The 22,984-nt window shown below is 37.5% G+C and overlaps 1 protein-coding gene across 2 annotated transcripts in view; it reads right to left on the reverse strand.

Moving 5' to 3' along the window:
* MAN2A1 (mannosidase alpha class 2A member 1) overlaps window positions 1-22,984 on the reverse strand; it is a 166,193-nt gene that overhangs the window by 23,663 nt on the left and 119,546 nt on the right. For both annotated transcript variants that reach the window (XM_060635233.2, XM_060635234.3), the window contains exons 16-18: window positions 21,166-21,280; window positions 5,590-5,723; window positions 2,366-2,507 (exon numbers count right to left, since the gene is read on the reverse strand). In XM_060635233.2, coding sequence (XP_060491216.1) covers window positions 2,366-2,507; window positions 5,590-5,723; window positions 21,166-21,280 — 391 coding nt within the window. The remainder of the gene's footprint in view (window positions 1-2,365; window positions 2,508-5,589; window positions 5,724-21,165; window positions 21,281-22,984) is intronic.

The raw sequence follows: 22,984 nt of genomic DNA on the forward strand, positions 1-22,984 counted from the left end.
TTCTTCATTAATGTCTAGTAAAATGTGAAAAGAAATTTAAAAATCAGACAGATCAAAATTCAAGTGAAATTTAAAAAGAATTAATCTGAAGAGTAAATTACGGCCTCTAAAATTTTTAATGGCATCATTTGGAATTTAAAAAATGTTTATGAGGTTCACAGAAAATGTATATCCACAGAGAATATTAAGACAAAAACAGATGCGTAGAATCTAAAAAGGATTTGAAATACAATTTAACTTACTTGATAAGGTGGCAATTCTGTGAAGAAATGCCAGAATTTGGAGACACCCACCATGTACCCCCTCCTTCCCTCCCTGGTACTATGTTAGTGGCATCAACTGTCCTCTCTCCTCTAGTTCAAAAAGGGGTTTTATTTGGTTCCTTCATTTGCTGTGAAATAATTCCACATCTCCTCTAGTTTAATTTGTAAGATAATAGTTAGGTTATGAGTTGACAAACTAATATAAATCAATCAACCAATCAATCAAACCAAACCAAACCAAACCAACCCAAAAAGCTACCCAGAGCCATATTCATATGTTTATACTAAAAAAGCCCTAGTCATGTACACTTAAAAAAAAAAAAAAAAAAAAAAAAAAAAAAAAAATATATATATATATATATATATATATATGTATTCATCCATCCACTCATTCATATTTGTTACAGTATTAAATAACTGTTCAGCATAAAAGAGCAATATGTAAGCTATTTTAAAAACTATTATTCTGACCTAGTCAAACCAACTCTGTTTAGTTTCTTTCTTCTGAGTTTAGGTATCTAGTACATAAAACCGCCAGTGATGGTTAGAATTCTCGTCATTACTACCTCCATATGTATTGTAGCACACAACGATCTAGAACTTGCTCCTCAGGCAATGGGGCTATCTAGGGTTTGACCATTTCATACCCAAATTAGTACATCAATCTCCTGGCAATTTCTCTCTTCTCCCTGTCTCCAAATGTTAGTCTACACAGTATGTGGCACTTAGTAAATCTCCTGGACTGTTCTCAAATTGTTTCTATGTATGCAGGCATTCAAACCCCAGGGTGCTGGGGGTCTCTAGCAGGAGCAGAGGAGCCTTATCTCTAAGCTCGTCTTTATCAGGAAAGTGGGATAACGGTTTAGTCCATGACTGTTCCAGTCCTAATGTCTAGTTCCCTACTGAAGGGCCCAACTTTGAGAACTTAAGGCAAGGTTTAAAATGGGTGGTTCAAGAGTCACAGCTGGCAAAAAGATGTTTTATATTTTGATTTTTAAACAAGCCAAGTCAACATTTACAGATTGGACAGCTTCACATAAAATCCCAGACTTCTGGGTTGTTCAAACACAGAAAAAATTGGCAACAAGAGGCCCCATTCCCCATGGAGATGATGGCCTGCCACCGAGCAGCGGCTGCCGCACTGTGCACAGAGAAGGGTGGGCTCCAGTTTGCTGAAGCCCCACCGCTCCCCACTACATCCCTGATGGGAGGCCATTATTATTTTTATAAAGGTAGTAATGTCTTTATGGCATAATCTCATGATTCTGTGTAATGAAAGCCACAAAGAAAAATGAGAAGTAGTATGTTTTTGTGTGTGCATGGACATACAGAATGTATGCATATGCCTAATATAAAAAGTGGGCTTGTGACACAGGGTACAGCAGGCACCTTCACTCCTTTATTATCTGCCTGGCTCCTAAGACATTTGTCTTAGCAAGTCTTAGTATGTAAGGAAGAGCAACTGACTACATGTAAAGGATAATTAAAAATATGTATTGTAAGGGATATCAGCCTTCCAACAGAAGGTTTTATAAAAATTAATCTGTGTCTACTATTTTTTCTTTCCATCTTGTCTCTTTTACAGAATCCTTAAAGTTGTATCTGTCACTTCTTCATCCCCATATCTGTATCATTACAACTCCCTTTCTTTCTTCTTTCAGGTGGTAGTGCCCTAGAAGGATGTGATTCAGGGAAGGACCTAGGTATGGACTATAACCTCCTGCCTTGGGCACTTAGGCAAACTTGGGAATTTCTAACTCTTCTCCCTGCCTCCTTTCCTCCTTAACTTCTGGAGTCTGAGTTTCCACAGCCATTCAATTATGACAATGACAGAGCCTTGTGCAAACAACGAGCTATCAGGAGAGATAAACTATCTTTAAGAAACAATGGTTTCATGGAGTTTCAAGTCCCTCATTCTTCATCAGAAGATTAAGGATATACATTACGTTATTTTCACAAAACCCAAAATTAACTAATATTCTTGTTCTCAAGAGAAGGTGGCTGGTGTCTGAAGATAATAATTAATACATATGACCAACAGAAAAATTATACACTTGGAACTGAAAAAAAAAAGAGCAAAAAAGAACCCAAACAATACGCACCACTTTTCAAACTTGAAACCCCTAAAGACTGAGCAGAAAGTAAGGTCAAGCGATGCTTGGCATCCTGGATATAGGCCATTGTTGTCATTGGGTAGACATTTGCTTGAAGAGGTAATTTGCTCATTGTCATTCTAGGCTGAATCTATAAGACCAAACAGTACACTTTAAAAAAAAGAAATCAAGTGATATTTACATATGTGATTTAAAAAATTAGTACTGACTATGGATGAGTTTTCTTCCAAAGAGAAAAAAGTATAGCTTCCTTTCTTGTTCAAAGAAAGAACTAAATTGAAAATTAAAACATTCTTCAAAACAATATTAAAAAAAAAAAATCACAAGGATCTTAGAAAACAACTCTAAAGTGAGAAAGGTAGAACTTATCCTGGTTTTAAAAATAGGCATTCCTATTTAAATTCATAATAAAAATCTTTAACAAAAGTCTTCTAGCTTTCTAGTATTTGCATAAAACAAATTATAAAGGTATTAAGTATTCATTTCTCATCTAAGTCTAACATACCGCTTTGGTAATGAATGCTAAGCATAATAGCTCTCTATCCCCTTTCAAGAAATATCTCTTAAAATTCTTGAATCAGTTTTAATAAATACCACAGATCCCCTCATCACATCCTCTAACATATTACATTAAAATAATCAAATTCATATTTATATTTAAAAACTATTCAGTGCTTACTCTTCCTGTTTCGTTTCAACGTAGATAGTTCTAAATTTCAATTTTTCTTGGTCTAGTATCTGAATGCATGAAATACATTATTTTATTTTTTGACTGAAAATGCACTAAGCTGGGTGGGGTCAAGGAGACTCACTCAAACCACACAGGGACTCAGTTATCAGGTGTATCTTATTCATACCATAAAAATGACATCTCTACTGTTAAACTCATGAAAGTCTGACATGACAATCGAGAAAAAAAGAAGTACAAAGTTAACATAATAGTTAACACATACTGAGTGCCAATTAACACCAGGCACACCACTGGGTATCTCACAAATAAGATCTCTAATCTTTACAGAAACCCTGTAGTGTGTCCTTCACTTACTGGTTGTACTGAATGGTGTCCCCCCAAACCCATGTCCATCCAGAACCTGGGAATGTGATTTTATTTTGCAATGAGATCTCTACAGATATAATCAAGTTATCCTGGATTAGGGTGGGCTCTAATCCAATGAATCGTGTCCTTCGAAGAGGGAAATTGGGACACAGGGACATATACAGAGATACAAAGAGAACATCATAGCTACTCTGTGACAGCAGAGGCAGAGATTGGAGGGATGTGTCTATAAACCAATGGTGCCCAGGATGGCCTGATGCCACCAGAAGCTAGAATAGTCACGGAGGCATACTTCCCCAGAGCCTTTGGAGGGAGTGTGGCCCTAAGGACACCTTGATTTTGGACTTGTGGTGTCTAGAACTGTGAGAGAGTAAATTCCTGTTGTTTTAATCCACCCAATTTGTAGTCATCTGTGTCACAGGCCTAGGAAATTAATACACTTGTAGAGAAACAACTGTAAAAGTTGGAGGAAAAAAAAAAAAAGGATAGTTTGAAAGAATTCTCCATTTCTCCTGTGTAATCCTGATCTTCACATTCAAATTAACTTGTATTCTCATAAAAAGGACATTTAAACTGTCAGAACTCTGGGGCTGTCACTCTCACTCCCTACCTGTGGGTCTAGATTTCTAGTTTTGCCCAAGTACAATTCTTTCTGAGGCCAAAAAAATGTTTTTGTTTTTTTTTTGAAGTCTGTTTTTTTAATAGGCCTATTTTAAAAGCAGAAATATTTAGGTTATAAATTTAGAAATAATATTTTCCCATGTATTCAAATGCTTGATCCTTGAAAAGAAAATTCACATTTTTATTGTACTATTTATTTATACACATATTAGTACACATATTTATTGTACTATTTTTTTTTTCATTCACGTAGACACCCACACATACAAATAATTGCTTCTGTAAGATTTTAAGAAAAGAGTTTCTTTTGAATACAAGGAAAATGAATCACCATAAAGTCGGGGATTCGTTTGAAAACCAAACAGCTGTGGTGGAATTAACATGTAAATTCAAAGTGTATAATGTAATTTTTATGCTTTGAAAAAGGTTTAAATTTAACCTTTGCAGGAAATTGTAGAAGAGAAAATTATCACAATCCCTTTCACTCATTCCAGTTGAAAATCAGACAAAGTAAAAGCATTTGTTGTGAAATTATTTCTATTCATAGCCAGAAATTTCTAAAACGCTAATGTCTCGAAAACATGCTAATGTTTTTAATAGTATTATTTCAAAGATACGTTGTCACACACATACACTCTGAATACAGAAATTTAGGTAACAATCAAAAGAGCCCAATTAAATTAGAGAGCTGACAATCTGAAAAGATTTTTAGTCAATTTTCTCATTACTATTTCAAACTATTTTGTGAACATTTCGATTAAATACATACCTACTCACATTTCTCAATAGATACATGTTTGTATTTGTGTGTCCATGTACACATATGCGTGTGTATTAAGGTGAACATATATACATTATTCATAAAAAGAGGGGAAGAGTTCTCATGAAATTTAAAAGAGCTCATTAATACATTATACATTTAAAAGTATATATGTATTTGGCGTGCCTGTATGGCTCAGTTGGTTAAGTGTCTGGCTGTTGATTTTGACTCGGGTCATGATCTCACGGTTCATGAGTTTGAGCCCGCGTCAGGCTCAGTGCTGACAGTGTGAAGCCTATTTGGGATTCTTTCTCTCCCTGCCACTCTCTCTCTCCTCTCTCTCGAAATAAATAAATAAACCTAAATTTTTTTTTAAAGTATATATGTAATAAGTTAAATATGCACAGACCATTTCCTTATGAGGGGAAAAATACACACTTCTTCAACCCCTGATTATGCTTCCTTTCTATTAGACAAATTTATATACATTTTGGCATCAAGGGAATTAACATGCAAATGGTCACCAAATCTTCCTTTGAGAAAATACACCCTTCCAATCAGATGTTCTACAAACCAATCCCTCAAATACTTGTTTTAACTTTGGAAATCTGATTGAATAAGGAACCTAGAGTACCTGTTAAAATTCAGTTTTATTTTGAAAATAATTTTTAAACTTAAGCATTTTCGAAGCACCCAAAATCAACTGGCCTATTACCATATATAAAAGTTACACACTAACATAGCCATTACTTACAGGTTTTAAAGGAAAATTACCTGGTATCCATTCAGGTCAGTATAAAATCTGTTTTGGCTGTTGATGCTAGAAGAAATTCTCATTGCAATCTCACGGTTATGTTCTTTTCGGATGTCCACAATATTGGAAACTTCCACAGACTGTCCGTCTATTCCTAAATTTAAAAGAATATGTACCTTAATAGAAGTTTATTGCTCCACTTTTCTTTAAAAAAAAAAAAACAAAACATTTTTAAGTTATACTTTGAGAAAGAGACAGAGACAGAGAGAGACAGAGACAGAGAGAGACAGAGACAGAGAGAGACAGAGACAGAGAGAGAGAGAGAGAGACAGCAGGGGTGAGGAAGAGAGAAAGGGAAAGAAACAGAACCCCAAGCAGGCTCTATGTTGTCAGCGTAGAGCCCAACACAGGGCTCAAACTCACAAAATGTGAGATTATGACCTGAGCCAAAGTCAAGAGGTAGATGTTTAACCAACTGAGTCACCAAGGTACCCTAATTGCTCTGCTTTTCTTAAATATGCTGTATAGAACTCCTTGCAAAGTTACACACTTTTTCCTCTTTTCTGTTCTTATTATCTTTACCATCTTTCATGCTAAATGTGTTGCCATTCACCTTTCCCCACCTCCCCCGCCTCTTTTTTTTTTTTAAATTGTCAGATGGCAGAAAACAAGCACTCCGGGGCACATATTAACTCAACAGAAGGACGAAGAGGCTGGGATGAGATAAATGCAGATGAAATGTAACATGCAAATGATTCTCCAAAGAGTTCTGCAGGGGAAAGGGGACATTAAACGAGTAAAGGTCAGCTCTGCTACAGGCCAGTCCACCTGTCATCTGCACTGCCATTCCCCAACAGAGCCATGCAAGCCTTTTTCTTCACCATTCACCTTACACACTGGAAATTAGAAGCAGAAATTTACACTCTGTTGGTTCAAGAGACAGTCTATTATTGCCCATGATCTATAATCTAGGAAAAGAGACAAGAGATCCAAGGAGATGATTTATGGCTGAAAGTGATATTACCATATTAGTATTTGTGGAGTATAATCTGGAGAGCTCCCCAGAAGTTAAATCAATTTTAATTGAGTTTGGTTTCTCTTAGGATCCCTTGTTATGGAGTGATTCATTTTGCCCTTTGCTATATAAAGCAGAGGACAGCTTGAAAAAGTCCCAGATGTATCAAGCATTTATTTTCTTGGATAAGCCTAAACTGTTCACTAATTTCTATCTGTCATGCTACCCTAACTATACCTACTCGTCCTTAGTGAAGCACAGGGTCTATTTTAGAGATGGAGAGGTGAGTTACAAAGAGATCCAACACTCTTCATACAGACTGAGTATGTAGAGGAGATACAGGATCTTCAAGACAGCAATCAGGAAAGCAAGCAATCAAAAGAAGAAAGGTTGGTCCTATCCTATTTCATACAGTGTAAGGTTTTTAAGGTTCCAAGAATCCTGGACATTTACCTGCAATTTTAATTATTCCCCACCACTGCCTACTCCTCACACACAATCTCCCGTGGTGTGCCGATAACCAGTACACTCTTTAAACAAAGAGGGCTGTGTAAAGAGAAATGGTGCACAGAAGAAGGGAGCAAGGAGGACTTTTGCTGGGAGCCAAGAAGAATCTCCCGGGCTCAGTGAAGGTACAAGCAAACAGTTAAAGAAAGGAAGTTTGAATCTGTGGGATTTGTGGAAAAGAATGTAAACGCAGGCAGCCCAGGCACTAAAGGTTTATGTGAGAAGTACACTGGACACTGGAAAACGTAAATAATAATACAGTGACAATACTAAATGGGCTGAAGTGCCCCCACCCCCTGCCCCCATCAACAGAATTTTCAGAATTCTCATAGAAGTTCTTTTCTGGTAGATGTCACTCTTGCAACTCAACGACCTCAGTCACAGATGCTTTCAGCTCCTTACTCCGTTCATAAGGCTGTAATGAACAGTAGGACCTCCATGAGTGGGGGAAGGAGGTAGCCTTTTCCCCTCCTGCCATAGTCTGAACCATTAACCTCTTCCCAGTTAGGAAGATACACATATCTTTCCTTCCAAGAATTATGAGAAGAACCTGCCAATATAGCTAGCTGATCCAAACAGCTTCACTAGTATTGGGAAGTTAAAAGAAAAAAAATCACATACATTGATGATAGAACTTCTCTGAACTAGGAAATGCATTACTTTATTCTTAAGACCAAGCAGGGCTCAGTCCATGAATTGTGAGGTCATGATATGAGCCGAAATCAAGAGTCGGATGCCTAACTGACTGAGCCACCCAGGTGCCCCGGAAATGTATTACTTTCTAAGCAAACTTTCCTTTTAGTGGGTTTACATTAAAGAACATTTTTCAAAACCAGTGAAATGTACATGGAATTTTAACAGATAAGCTTCTACAAATGAACCAAAGATGGCCAAAACACAAAATGCAACACTAGGGATGAAGTCCCCCATGCAGCATTGGGGAGGACACCAAAGGACAAGTAAACTCTAATCTACTGGAAGCACTCGTAGGGTTTTCAGCATTGCGTCATGCTTTCTCCTCTGTAGACTGATATTCTCTCTGGGGTCAACAGACTACATGAAATGAAAGAAAATCTTAACAAAGAAGAGTGTCATTAATTTCAAGTCATTTATCTCTGGAAAACATATACAAAAAACATGCTTCAAGAAAAAAAATTAATAATTTCATATTACCTCTAGCAATAATAAATTATTTCTGTTGAGAAAATCATCTTTCTCAAGCTCAGTATTATGCTCAGATCCTGTTGTGGCAACAACTGCTTAAAGATCCTTTAAAAGGAGCCTCGATGTCCATTCACACTTCAGCAAGACATTAATTTAAATTCTGCACCAGGACAGAATAAGATCAAACTTAATATACTTATTATGAATAAACCAAATAAATTTTGTAATGGCAATAAAAGCAAGGAGGTATCCCTGAGTTACCAACGAGAATGTATTACTTTTTAAAGAAGAATCTGTGTGAGAGAGATAACTTTTCCTATCCTGTGTCGAGAGCTCCCTAAGGTGTGCCATTCCCAAAGAAGCTCACGGGATTGAGGGGAGAACTCTCTGGAAGGCACAGGTATAAACCCAGTGGTTTCAGTGGTCTGCACAATCTTTGCAGTATATGGCAGCAAAAGGTACTTTTACCAAAGTGGTTCCACCTGCGCATGAATGGCCAGGAATTTCTATGCCCCTCTGGGTTTTCTTCAATCCTGGGAATGAAAACAGCCCCTATTTAACAAGGGTAGTCCAAAGGGGTGGGGCTGGGGGATGCCATTCCCAGGTTTTGACAAAAAGAAGGAAGTACCTCCTTGCTGCTAACACCTTACACTCTGCCCCCTGGAAAGAGAGAATGGAGACTGTTTATCTTTCTTAACACAGGTAATGCCAGGTAAGAATAGAGCAAGTTGGGGCACCTGGTTGGCTCAGTCTGTTAAGCATCCTGCTTAGGCTCAGGTCATGATCTCATGGTTTGAGTTTGAGCCCAGTGTCGGACTCACTGCTGTCAGCGCAGAGCCCACTTTGGATCCTCTGTCTCCCTCACTCTTTGCCCCTCCCCACACTTATGGGCACATACATGCTCTTTCTCTCTCTCAAAAACAATAAACAAACAAAAAGAACAGAGCAAGTCCACGGGTGGAAAGCTGTAGTAGAGAAGCCGAAAGAGTCTTTCAGGACCCTGAAGTTTCTTTTCTTTTTTCCCCTCCCTAGTGCCTGTGACCTTCTTACAGATTGTTTTACACACCATCTTTGCATTCCAGGTGTTAACGACATCTTGGGAATGTAGTAGATGCAGAATCACCATTAAAGAGAATTTGTTAAGATGTGATAGGCAGTCCCTCATCATGTAGAAATCAGCTGACATAAGAGGAAAGCAAACTAGGCCATGGACAGAGTTTAGCCAGAAAGATAAGGGAATAAGTACTTTAATTTTGAGCAAACACATGCATGTTACAATGTAAACTCCTGAAGCACAGAGACTATGTCTTCCTTATCTTTATGCTCCCAGGTACACAGTAAGTGTTGCTGAGTGAAGGATAACAGCCATGTGCAAGAACCAGCCAACAATGACTGAATGCTTACTATGTACCATATACTTTACATGTGATAACTCATTCAATCCTGACCCTAAGCCTACTTGGAAATTCCTTGCTCCCGATCACAAGGTGGACAGAAGTGGCACTAAGCCTCTGAGCCACCATGTCTCACTGGCAAACTCACCACTGGACAAAGTTGGAAGTTGCTTTGGGACCAGATTAGAGCAGCTTTGCTGTGACTCTAAGCAGAAAGGAGACCTCCAGATTATTTTTTTTTTTTTTTTATTTTTTTTTTTTTTTTTATTTTTGGGACAGAGAGAGACAGAGCATGAACGGGGGAGGGGCAGAGAGAGAGGGAGACACAGAATCGGAAAGAGGCTCCAGGCTCCGAGCTGTCAGCCCAGAGCCTGACGCGGGGCTCGAACTCACGGACCGTGAGATCGTGACCTGGCTGAAGTCGGACGCTTAACCGACTGCGCCACCCAGGCGCCCCCAGATTATTTTTTAAGAAGGGGAGAGGGTACTGACCCGGGATCTGCTATCCTGCAAGTGCCACCTGAGTAAAATAAATTAGTAACAGAATAATTAATACAAATAAAATAAAAAATAATGAAAATAGGGTGACAGCCTTGCCAGAATATAAAACTTCTTTAAAACCAACTAAAATCTTTTGTTAAATGTCATAGTCACTTTAGAGGCCAATAAAGTAACACATATTAATTAAAGACACTATGATCTCACTTATCTACCTAAGATAACACTAACGACAAGCCCAAGTGCATTCACTGTGCACTGCTGCCAATGGCAAAATCCTCGGAAAATACGCTGTATGCTCATCAACAGGCAAATGAATAACAAAACCAGAAAACTCATGTTAGGGAATGCTCTGTAGCAAACGGAGAGAATGAGGTGGCTCTCTGCCCGAGTATAGAAAGATCTGATGCGGAAAGTGAATGCTGCACTTGTACACTGCGATGAACTTCATGCTAAGAACAGACACAGTATTCTCTTTCTACAGGTGGGCAAATGTATGTGTGTGTGCTTGTATGCATGCATATGAGAGAGAGAGACAGAGAGTGTGTGCACATGCACAGGTATCTGGATTACCTCTCTTGAGTAGAGGATACGGGCCACACAAGATTCCAGAAATATTTCACCTGATACACTATAATGTGTGAAATTTTTGTGAAAAGAGTACGCGTATACATTACTTGTATACATAGAATTTTAAGCATTTTTATTTGTTTTAAATGTTTATTTATTTTTGAGAGACACATATAAAATAAAAATAATACAAAATAATAGAGATAGAGGACGAGCAGGGGAAGGGCAGAGAAAGAGGGAGATACAGAATCCAAAGCAGGTTGCAGGCTCCAAGCCAGCACAGAGCAAGACTTGGGGCTTGAACTCATGAACTATGAGATCATGACCTGAGCCAAAATCAGAGGCTTAACCGACTAAGTCACCCAGGTGCCCCTTAAGCATTTTTAAAAGATGATTATTTTCTAAGGGAGGGAAAAAGATGAAACTGAGTAGGCAAGGGGTCAAAGTAGGGAGGCATCACCTTTTGATTATGTTGCTAAGCACCAGTCTTAACAAAACTGAGAAGGGTACTCCTTTCTGTGTGGATAGAAACACTGAAAGGCACCTCTGACACATCCTTTGTGGGTGAAAGAAGAGGTAGAAGGAAATGTCGAGGGGGTGGGGGGTAGAGGGGATAAGTGACTGAGAAATGCAGATGGTGAGCCTGGGGCCATAGCACCAGCAGCTGATGGCCTTTGGAGAATTCTAGGCCTAACTGTCTCACACAGTTTCCTCTCTTCACCATCAGATCAGTACAAAACCTATCTGGACAGGTGAAATTAACGTTGACCTGCAAAACCTCGGAGTTGGTCCAATCCTCTCCACCAACCCAATCACCTTATTCTAGCAATTTTGAAATGGAAAGTGTACCTTTCCAAGGCGTATACCTTAGAAATCGGACATCACTCACCATACTCCAGTGGTTATAGGAGTAGAAGGGAGCAGCCTGGTAGAAAGGGCAAAACAGAACCTGTCTCACACTTGGCAAGAATTCGGTATCTTCTTAGTGATGCTGAATGTGTGATTAGGACAAGTCCTTACATCAAGATGGAATAATAATGACCCACACCCATCTAAGAAAATGAAAAGTAAAGATGAGAACCCAGGAGAGGTATTTAACTGAATTTGACATAGATATGAAATCATACAAAATAAATCCTCAAAAAACGCATCTAAGTTTCAAAGAAGGTCTTCAGTGAGTATCCTTAAAATATAGGTTCTTGGGCACAAATGCAACCTTGTTATCAAATTGCTGCCCTCATTCCTTTTTCTTGAATCTGTGTCTGAGCAGAGGAGGTGACTGAGTTGTCACTTCATAGCCGAAGTAGGACAATGGTAACAATAATGACAGCTAACAAAAAAAGCTGCCATGAAAAACCAGGGCATATTTCCCCTCCAATTTTGGGATTATTTAGTATCTTTTTTCCTATATTTAAATCATCAAAAATATAAAAATGCCTTTCCCATTATGTATTTACTTTTGTGACATTGTTTTTGTGAACTTATCCAACTTAACCAGGAGCTGACACTCATGGTTATTAACACACACTGCTTAGTTCAAAACATAAACTTTAATGACAAGTCTTGCAACAATGATAAATTCAGTAGGTCAATATGGAGATGCTGTTTTCTAAAAAGTAAATATTATCATTTTTAAAAACCGTACTCACATTTGAAAGTACCAAGAATAAAAATGGTAATAACTCCCACAACTGGATGACCTTTTTCTCCATGTTGACTTATTCAACTTACCAGCCATTGTGAGATCTAATTTATCCTCTGAGGTACTTGCTGATTTCCAGGTCTGTAAATGTTCACATTGATTACTTCTCCACCAGTGAAAATTTTAACATCTGCTTTCATGAATATAAATTTGAGTAAATTCCATTCCAAGTCTTGAATTTAAGAAAATGGTGATGCACTACTTTGTTTTATTTCTAAAGCACTATATAAATAACTACTACTACTACTTATTGATCAACTTATTATGCGCTTGGCACTAGTCTACATATTTTATGCTTTTCATTTCAGAAATTCTCACAATGACACAAAAGTAAATGTATAACATGAAAGGTATATAGCATTTTGATTCCGTGGATTGCAAATTTTGGTTAAAAATGACACCAATTAACTACAATATACTTGAAGACCTAATGACAGAAAGAATACACAATAAAACTGGAAGCTTTTTTTTTTTTTTTTCCCCTAACACACACTGATGTTAAGAAATGACAGATTTTTTTTTTTTTTTTTTTTGAAGCTCTGTCTGGGAGGGAACACAACATCTACATCAGTAACATTTTTTTAAATCCCAAACAGGCAAGCTCTAACTAAAGCCCTTCCATAGGAGGTGAATAAAACAGCTCACAACACTGAAGCTTTCCTATTCCATTCCCCATGATCCACACTTGGCCTGGTCTAGGACAAGTGAGGGAAGAATGCTGGAATAATCACAATGGTCCATTTGAATATCCTCCACACTGACAGCCACTCTGAACTTGCCTACTTCCTGTTCTCCTCGACTTGCTCCTTTCCAAGGCTCCAGTAGGCAGGAAGCCTAGATTCTGTACACTCTCATTTCTCAAGCTGATCTTGCCGTTGAGGCAAGAGGTTCTTCCTTGTTTTTGTTTTTGTCTTTAAAACTACATTTTCACCATCCCTTCTCCCAACTTACCAAAAAAGAAGCAATAGCATAGCTCTCACTCACCCTAACTCCAGTGGGCACTGGACAGAGACAACGTGAAATACTGGTGTCTGGTTGAACTTCAATGGCTGAGTAACAAATATTTTTCCAAAACATGTGACTTTCAATTGTTTGCTTTCAACAAAATTGAAGGGGTATCTAATCAAGTTGCCAGGCAGATCATTAAAAATAATCAACTGAAACTTATGTTTGACATAGACCACTCTGTGATTTATGGAATCTAACTCATAAAGAGTTCAAAGGACTGAATGGCATTCCTATAATAAGATTCCTTCTATTGCCACCTACTTATTTATGGTAGTAACATCATTCCTTTGCCCTACACTTATAAAAATAAAAATTAGGGGGCGCCTGGGTGGCTCAGTCGGTTAAGCGTCCGACTTCGGCTCAGGTCATGATCTCGCGGTCCGCGAGTTCGAGCCCCGCATCGGGCTCTGTGCTGACAGCTCAGAGCCTGGAGCCTGTTTCAGATTCTGTGTCTCCCTCTCTCTCTGACCCTCCCCCGTTCATGCTGGGTCTCTCTCTGTCTCAAAAATAAATAAACGTTAAAAAAATAAAAAATTAAAAAAAAATTAGTAAAAAAATCGATGCTGAAACCTATCTCATTCTGGCAATACGTAACATTCACCAATGGACACATGAATATATGGGGATACAAAATGTATAATTTATCCCACTGAAAGGCTTCCATTAAAGTTTATGAAACAAATGACAAAATTGGTAATATATAGAGATTGTTTTTGATCAACTGTATACTATTAATAATTTTTACAACTCAATGCACATCATATTTAATACTTTTAGGATAACAGAAATCTTAAATTTAAATATATAGACACATATATACATACATATTTCTTTTATAAGAGTAATGAAAGGTTAACCAATAACAACACTCAAGCATAAGAATATTCCTTTAAGCTAAAATTCTGTGAGGAAGTAGAATAGAAATATGAGTTCAAGGAGAAAATAAGGATGTGAAATTTGACTTTAAAAGATGGTCTTGGGGAGCCTGGGTGGCTCCGTTGGTTAAGTCTTGATTTCAGCTCAGGCCATGATCTCACCATCATGAAATCAAGCCTCATGTAGGGCTCTGTGCTGAGGGTAGAGCCTGCTTAAGATTCTCTCTCTCTCTTTCTCTCTCTCTCTCCCTTTCCCCTGCTTGTGCTCTCTCTCTCTCTCTCTCTCAAATAAAAAACTTAAAAAAAAAGATCTTATTCAGGCCTTTTTAAAAATGCATGATTTGGTATCAAATTGCTACTCACTGGATATGTTTATTTTTAAATGTCAATATTGATTATATTCCAGGAAAAACATCCTTTGCAATTTTTTAAATGTATAAAGAAAAACTAGGTATCAGCTTAAATATATGTAATACAGAGATTTTCAAAAAAAATTTTTTTTAATGTTTATTTTTTTGAGACAGAGAGAGACAGAGTATGAATGGGGGAGGAGCAGAGAGAGAGGGAGACATAGAATCTGAAGCAGGCTTCAGGCTCTGAGCTGTCAACACAGAGCCAGACGTGGGGCTTGAACCCACGAACAATGAGATCATGATCTGAGCCAAAGTCAGGTGCTTAACCTACTGAGTCACCCAGGTGCCCCAAGATTTTCAAATTCTTACAGGAACAAGGGTGTCTGATTGAAACAATCCCACCTCACACTTTGTAATGTTCTTTTACTCCTTTCTGCCTATTTAAGTGACATTTCTCCAAGATCTGGCATCTCAACAACTCGCTTTCTTTATCAATTCTTCCCCAACACCCCCAACCCTCAATGGATACTCTCTATTGTAACACTTACGCCTTTACTCATCTGGCCTGCACATCCTCTTCAGGAGATATAATACTTAGTAGGTGCCAGGCTTTATGTATATTAACTCAGTTAATCCTCCAACACTCCTATGAGGTAGACTCTATTATTGCTACCATTTTCAAGATGCCAAAACCAAGGACTGTAAAAACCTGCACAAGGTCAAACAGCTGGTAAGCAGCAGAACTGGGATGGGAGCTGGAAATGACACACAGGTGTGTTGACTCTGGAGTCTGAGCTCTTAACCATCACACCTCTCCTACGTTTCCCATCGCCACACCCTTGATCTGAGTTTAGTACGACACATATTTGTGGGGGATGATGCTTCCCTGCTAAGAAGCTATGGCTTCAACACAGCAGCTGCTGTCAAACAGCCCCCAAGATAACCTCTGAGTTCTGAATCTGTGTAACCAGAATGTGCTTATAGTCCCTTAAAATAACCTTCTCTTTCATGCCTGTAGGGAATAATCAGATTCGACACATAGCTACTTATTTCAATTTTTAAAAGTTCCAATTAACAGAAAAAAAATCTTTAGCAGTCAATTGCACATTATGGTATTCCAGAAATGTTTTAATTACCTAAGTCTGCCTAGCCATAACTTACTTAATGCTTTTTACTCTTAAATCAAACTAAATATGGAACATAGTCCTGGGGAAAAAAATATGAGAGATTGATTGCAAACCATTTTAATATCCTCATGAATCTTTTTATGGAAATAAAAACAACTTCAGTGAAGCTCTGAGACCTTGTTTACAAGTAGGAGGACTCCAGGGATAGGAGGCCCAGATACAAACATCCTTAGAAGATGAATTTAGGAGCAGGGAGTTATGAACAAGAGAGACTTTATATGATACCAAGTTTTGTGAAGACTCCTTAATAGTTACACCTACTTGACCATGTTGTCTTTCTATAATTTAAGAAATTGAGTGCATGAGAAATTAAAGGACAAACTCAAGGTCACCCTAGTTGGCTTAAAGGTACAAGTAAAGATTCAGATCTCTAATTCCCAAGGTGATTCTCTTATGTGTTTAACTAGATGAAGTTCACTTTGACTCTCTAAAAGTCAAGGGTCATGTTATGACTCCATTTCGGCTATATATTCAAAACAGAAAAACTAAGCAACCTCTTTGTGATTGCTAAATGTGCCCAGGCAAGGAAATTATTCAGTCATTTCAGCCAAAGGAAAGACTTTTCTTCCATACTTCTTGATGGCAGTTCATTACATTTTACCTCCAGGCTACTTGCTTTCTTTTAGTAAGATCCATTACATATAGTACTTTTATAATATGTTGGTGGAAAATAGGCCAGAGTATTGCATTTATGGTATTTCTCCTAAGGGTTGAAACATGGTTTATACACATACTCATTCACTCACAAACACCTGCCTAGGAGAACGTAGTCCCTGGGGGGGAAAGCTTGGAGGTATATATTGTAACAGATCTGGAACCTGAACGTTGTGCTAGTGAAAATGTACGTGACACATTGGTAACCCATAGCAACCTAATTCTTCAAAGTAGCTGTTGATGTCAGAAAACTAGGGCACCAAAGTCTAATAATTACAGCTCTGAAGACAAATGAAGCCACAGCTAGCAAATGTCACTTATTGATCATTATGCCACTGCAAGGTATGTGCTTATTGTGATGGCACAATATCAAATATAACATGAGGGGATACAGGGACTTCTGCTTGTATCACATTCTATCTTCCATTTCAAGATAAACAAAAAAAGCTAAAGTAGTCTATTTAGTAACACTTAAAGTTTCAATTGAATGGAAGATGATTATAGTACAAGAAAAATTAATCCTCACTTCTCCCATATTTTCCTCCAGAAAAATGTTATTTTCTACCAACTAAATAATCTTTGGGGGGGAAAAAAAAGGCTCCAAAAGGGCATTTCATTAAATTATGGGTGCTACCAAATGGATTTCTTACTTAACCTGATAAAAGGCAAAGCATTATGTTTCATCAGCAATCTCTCAAATCTCTCTGATCTTGTAGAGCTTTTAACGCTAGTGAGCACAAGATTTCCTCTAATTTATTATTTCTTGAACCTTTTTGAATGTAATGTCTGAACAATAATGAAAAGAAACACACCGTGTTTTTCAATAGTTTAAATGATGTTAAGAGAGAACTTTAAGCTGCACGGTACCTCCTGCCATTTTCAGAACCTGGAGAGAACGCAAATAGAGAAACTAAAACTTAAATATAAAACCAAGAAAAGAAACAAAGTGGGTTGAACCCATGCCTCCCAACTCAGTTTGTTGTGAAATCAGTAATGACCACATGGTTTTTACAATTTGGAAAAGTGCTGTTTGATTTATTCCTCATTTTATTTTCTCTTAAAGCTTAATTTGGGCCAAAAGTTCCTTTGAGGAGAAAAGGGTCAAAGAGCAACTAAAACAGAGATTGAGGAATTTAAGGATATTTTATCAGGACTGCATTACTTTAGTTTTTTAAAAGAATATTTCAAATAAACCAAATTTGAAGGATTTAATACAAATAGACATTCAATAAAGATAGATAATTCATAATATCAACTCTTTGTTTCTTTACACTTATTGCTGAGAATAAAATCTTCTGCATAATTAATGGTTTAGTAACCTAACACAATTATAGTATCTAATCATAAAATATTAATAGTTTCTCTCCCCCAAACCCCATTTTTTTTTCCTGGCTCATAAATTTGGTACTAACAACAAACAGGCTCTATTCATTAATACTCATCCAAATAAACTACATCTGGTCAGTTTAATGGGGGCAAAATTAGCATATATCCAAAGATAGATTAATAAGTTAAACTTGAAAGTAGGTATTTTTGTTATTTTAAGAAATATTAAACAAAAGCTGACCTACAAAAGTATGGAAATTGGCTGACGTTTTCTTTGCACGTATTTTGATCAATCACCCAGGCGCTGTGAGGCCAAAGTTCAAAACACCAAAGAACTTTCAAGTATTTCTTAGTATTGCTGCTTTGGTGTGGCATTACCAGACCCCTTTCAGGCACTTTGAACTCCCTAAGATCCAAACACCCTGAAGACTTCACATCTCTTCCTTAGGTTTCGATTAGTGATTTAATTAAAACCCAATGAGCCAGGATGCCAACAACCCGACCCTTCACACAAAGGACAGACGACGTGGGTCAAGAAGGCCACTGAAAAAAGGCTCTCTCCACACCTAGGCTTATTTTTTTTCCAAGAAGGAGATTTGTTGAGAGAGGCTGAGATACGGACATTAGAAGGATGTATATTTTGGATGAAAGCTTTTCAGGTGAGCTGGTATCTTCATCTCCCACCAAGTACTTTCATGTTGGGAAAAAAAAAATAAATGCTCTGGGCTTGAGAGAGCAAAAAGAAAGATTGCTATGTCACTTCGAATAGTTACATACGCTGGTTTCAGGTTCAATCCAGGCAAGAACAGTAAAACTCATCTGGAAAAGCACTCTAAGTTAACTTCACATTATACCTAACGTATTTATCTGTCATTTCCCACAAACTTCTGAAGCTTTCTGCTCTCAAGCTACAAAAATCTAATACAAATGCTTCAGCCTGTTTATTCCACCCACTGTCACATCCAGAGGCAATCTGAGGTCTGTGTTCTTATTTTTTTTTTTTTTATTATTTTTTGTTATGTTAATATTCCAAGTGCCCAGTTGAGAAAAACTTCTGTTTCTTAACTGACTAATCAGAGAGCCGGCACTGTCACCTTGGAGGGCTGGGAATCAGCTAAATCTTGGTGGTTCCTGGTTCTGCTAAGGGGCTATGAATCAGCCGCCACTGGGCATTTTGGACTACTCAGGAGGGGAGAAAGGAAGAGGAGAAAAGAAGGGGATTTAGGGTCTGATAAATACATGTTTGTTGGAATGAGTAAACAGACAAGTCAGAGCCTATTAATTTCCAAATCAACCACTGGGATATGATGGCAAACTAAGCTTATGGTCTTAGTCGCCAAAGAGGGCCCTTTAATTTACAGAAACCATCCTCTGTGATGAGATCTAGATCCCCTGGACAACCTGCAAAAACTGTGAAGCTGCAGTGACGGTGACTGACTCAATTAAAGAAAAGCAAAAGCAATTAGGCAAATATACTTGATTGAGAAGTTGGAATTCTCTGGTGAGCTGCTTCAGCATTAACTCTGAGACACAGCTATCCCTAAGTATTAACTGATGAAAACCAGTGCTGAACCACACTTGATAAACAGGTCTGTGCCACAGTGGGTGCCATGTTGTACTCAAGGAAGACATTTTCCATTAAAAGCAACAGTTGTAAGCAAATCTAAAAGCAGATAAGCGGATCTTCTGTGTGATGATGCCATTTTCTACCCATACAATGACACCTTTGGTCATAGCTGAAAGTGTAATTTTAGAGCTCTCAGAGATGTTGAACAATAGCTTATGCAAGAGTACAGTTGCCTTTGGGGCACCTGGTGGCTCAGTCGGTTAAGCCTCTGACTTCAGCTCGGGTCATGATCTCATGGTTTGTGGGTTCAAGCCCTGTGTCAGGCTCTGTGCTGACAGTTGGAGCCTGCTTCAGATTCTGTGTCTCCCTCTCCACCTCTCCCCTGCTCATGCTCATTCTCTCTCTCTCTCAAAAATAAATAAGCACTAAAAAAAAATTGTTTTTAAGAGTAGAAAGGGATGGGGCAAAAAGACTGTGACTTACTAGAGAGCTGAGAAAACTCAATAAAAGATTACTTCAGAACTATGAACTTTCTTACAGGTAGCAAAGCAAACATTCCCTGAACAAAGTACCCTTTGCTTCCCCACACTATCTAAAAAGTAAACAGTGCCTGTCCATATATTTTATCATTAGCTTTAAAATGCTTTATTATTTACTGGTATAAAGACTCAGGGAGGGGTGCCTGGGCAGCTCAGTTAGTTAAGCATCTGACTTCTTCTGCTCAGGTCATGATCTCACTGTTCCTGAGTTCGAGCCCCACGTCAGGCTCTGGGCTGACAGCTCAGAGCCTGGAGCCTGCTTCAGATTCTGTGTCTCCTCTCTCTCTGCCTGTCCTCCGCTCATACTCTCTTTCTCAAAAAATATAAATAAACATTAAAAAAAAAAAAGATTCAGGGAAACAATTTTTCCTTTCCTAACTTTTTCAGCATAGCTAATAGCAAAGAAACACCTAAAGTGGCATTTTTATGAGGTCCTTTTCTAAGACAGTTGATACCATGGTTAGTGGTCTGGTTATTAGGATTACATTTGTGGTTAGAAAAGTACTCCATTCTAAAACTGGTGAATTCAACATCAACCAACATAAATGTGCAACTCTTACTGAGATTATCTGGGAATCATAGCTACACCCAAATCCTAGGGAAGGACCAGTGCCAACGCCCGTGGTTAAGTCCCTAAAAGGATTAGAAGCCCACTTACTATTGCTTGGTAGATAAAGACGCTATTCAGTACTGTCCTAAAAGCAATAAACAATTGCCTGATTTTATACTCTACCAGCTAAAGAGTTGTGAATAAAAAGAACTAGTAATGAACATTTTTCTTAAAAGAAAGTTAAATTCCAGTAATACTTGCTATTGCAATACCCTCCATATTTAAGGCAGGCCATATGTGGGGTGTGTGTGTATGTCAGAGGCAGTCAGTGATCCACTAACTGAAAGCCATATTTGATATAATTTCCATTTTGTAAAATAAAATAAAAATAACATTTTTTAGATCTTAGAAATAAAGTTTCCAATTAATGAACTCATGACTGGGACACATATTATGATAGAAAAGATACACAGGAAAAAAGAATATGTAGATGCAGAGAGTTAAAAGATTTACCATTTTTGATTATCAAAGGGAAGTATTATACTTTTAAAACACACAATAAGAATGATGGCAAATTTAGAAAGATTATCATATCTTCAGAAACCACTTGCTAATTGATTAAAAACGACAAACAAAACTCAAGAACCAGTATATATGTTTCACAATTGTGCTTCTCTGTTTTCTTACCCTGTATGTTGTACAGTCGGACTCTATGGGTAACACGTTCAAAAAAGCAAGTCACGTCCGAATAAAACCTTCCATGTTGCACTCTGACAAAGGGTAGTGTTGTGTAAACATAAGGCTGAGGAGGAAATGACATTTTTAAGAAAAAATTTTGGCTTTTAACTTTTCGAAGAAATGTTTATTATAATTTCCAAAATGGCAAATACTTAACACCTGATAATCTGCAATTTCAAGTGAAAACCAAACCTTACAAGGTATCAGAATATGCACATACTATAAAAATTTACGATAAGGTTTTTCCTTACATAAAAAGTACTAAAAACAGAAAATAATAAAAATGTTTACAACCTGATTGGCCTAGATGATCTACAAACATTCCCTCCCAGCTATAAAAATTTCTAATTAAAATCCTTCTATATTGTCCATTGGTGATTTATTAGAAATACCACTCATTCTACAGCACTGACATTTTCCCAGGCAAACATTTATTAGAACCATGGCCCCTAATGTTCAGGGGTCAGGACAGGTGGTAAGGATGGCCACAGGGAGTCATCTAAGCAAACAGAAAGCAGGATTCACAAACACCATGTAATCACAGTTAGGTTTACTACTCTATAAAACATACTGCCCTTTCACTAGGAAAAGCTAGCAGAATATAACGCAAATTTACAAACTTGAAAAAACTATGGCAACTACTGGTTTAGTTTTCATTATTTAGAATCTAGTGTCAAGAAAAAACTAGGAATAAAACAAGTAACTTCGGTGACATAGGAACAAATGGAAAGCATTTATAAAGAATTCTAATTTCTGGAGCACTACAGGCTATACAAGCTCAACAAGGTCATGAAGAGTGAGGCTTACAATATGAGCTACCTAAGCAGCATCAGATTTTCAGGACAGTGCAATTTTCTTCCAAATGTACCTCTCTGGCTACAGAAAAATATTTTGAAATTAATACAATGCTTTAGCATTCACAAAGTTCTTGGACCTAATTTTCCCATATACCTAGAAAGTAATGGAAGCAGAGGAAACCTGGCACGGGGATTTCTGGGCTCCTGCCTTTTTCTGATGCACCCTGCTGCCTCCTTGCTGGTGTTCTTTTATTTTCTCTTTGTAAACATACAATAATTCCCTTGGTCTTTTTATTTAATATTAGAGCTATTTAAAGAGAGAATAATGTTAAATAAATTAGTCCCTATTGGCCATATATAATATTCTGTAAGTACAGCTACTTTCCTTTTTTAAGCATAAGAACAGTCAATAAAAACAAAATTCCTGTCCAATGACAAAAGCGATCAAGAGAAAACACACTGACACAGCTTCTACTTAGGCTCCACTGCCCATCCTGGAACAGCTACTATGAGCTATGGTTTACCTTTAATTCCTCACTGATTTAAAAAAAATCAAAACAAACAACAACAAACAACTAGAATCCTTCAGGTTGCCAGCGCTACCCTATAAAATCTATTATTTGATGTTGGTTAGCAGGCTCTTCTAAACTGTACGAAAACAAACAAAAACAAATTAAAATAAATAAATTGTGCAACAATTTTTGCAGGAGATAGGTCTCTACACAACAAAATATGGAGAATCTTTAACTTATCATGAAGTGGAGAAAACCTGTAGAAGTAGAAAAGCAAAAAAGAAACAAAAAAAGATGCTGTAAAGAAAAAAAATACAGGACTACCCCAAAATTAAAAAAAACTATAACAACACAAAATAATTAAGTTCAATGACACACTGATGAAAAATTTTGCAATAAATAGGAAAAAGGATTAACTTTTACCATATATAAAGGCACTTACGTAGGCACCTGAGTGGC

Source organism: Panthera onca, chromosome A1 (genome assembly GCF_046562875.1).
Source record: "Panthera onca isolate mPanOnc1 chromosome A1, mPanOnc1 haplotype 2, whole genome shotgun sequence".
In the NCBI taxonomy this organism is placed as follows: domain Eukaryota; kingdom Metazoa; phylum Chordata; class Mammalia; order Carnivora; family Felidae; genus Panthera; species Panthera onca.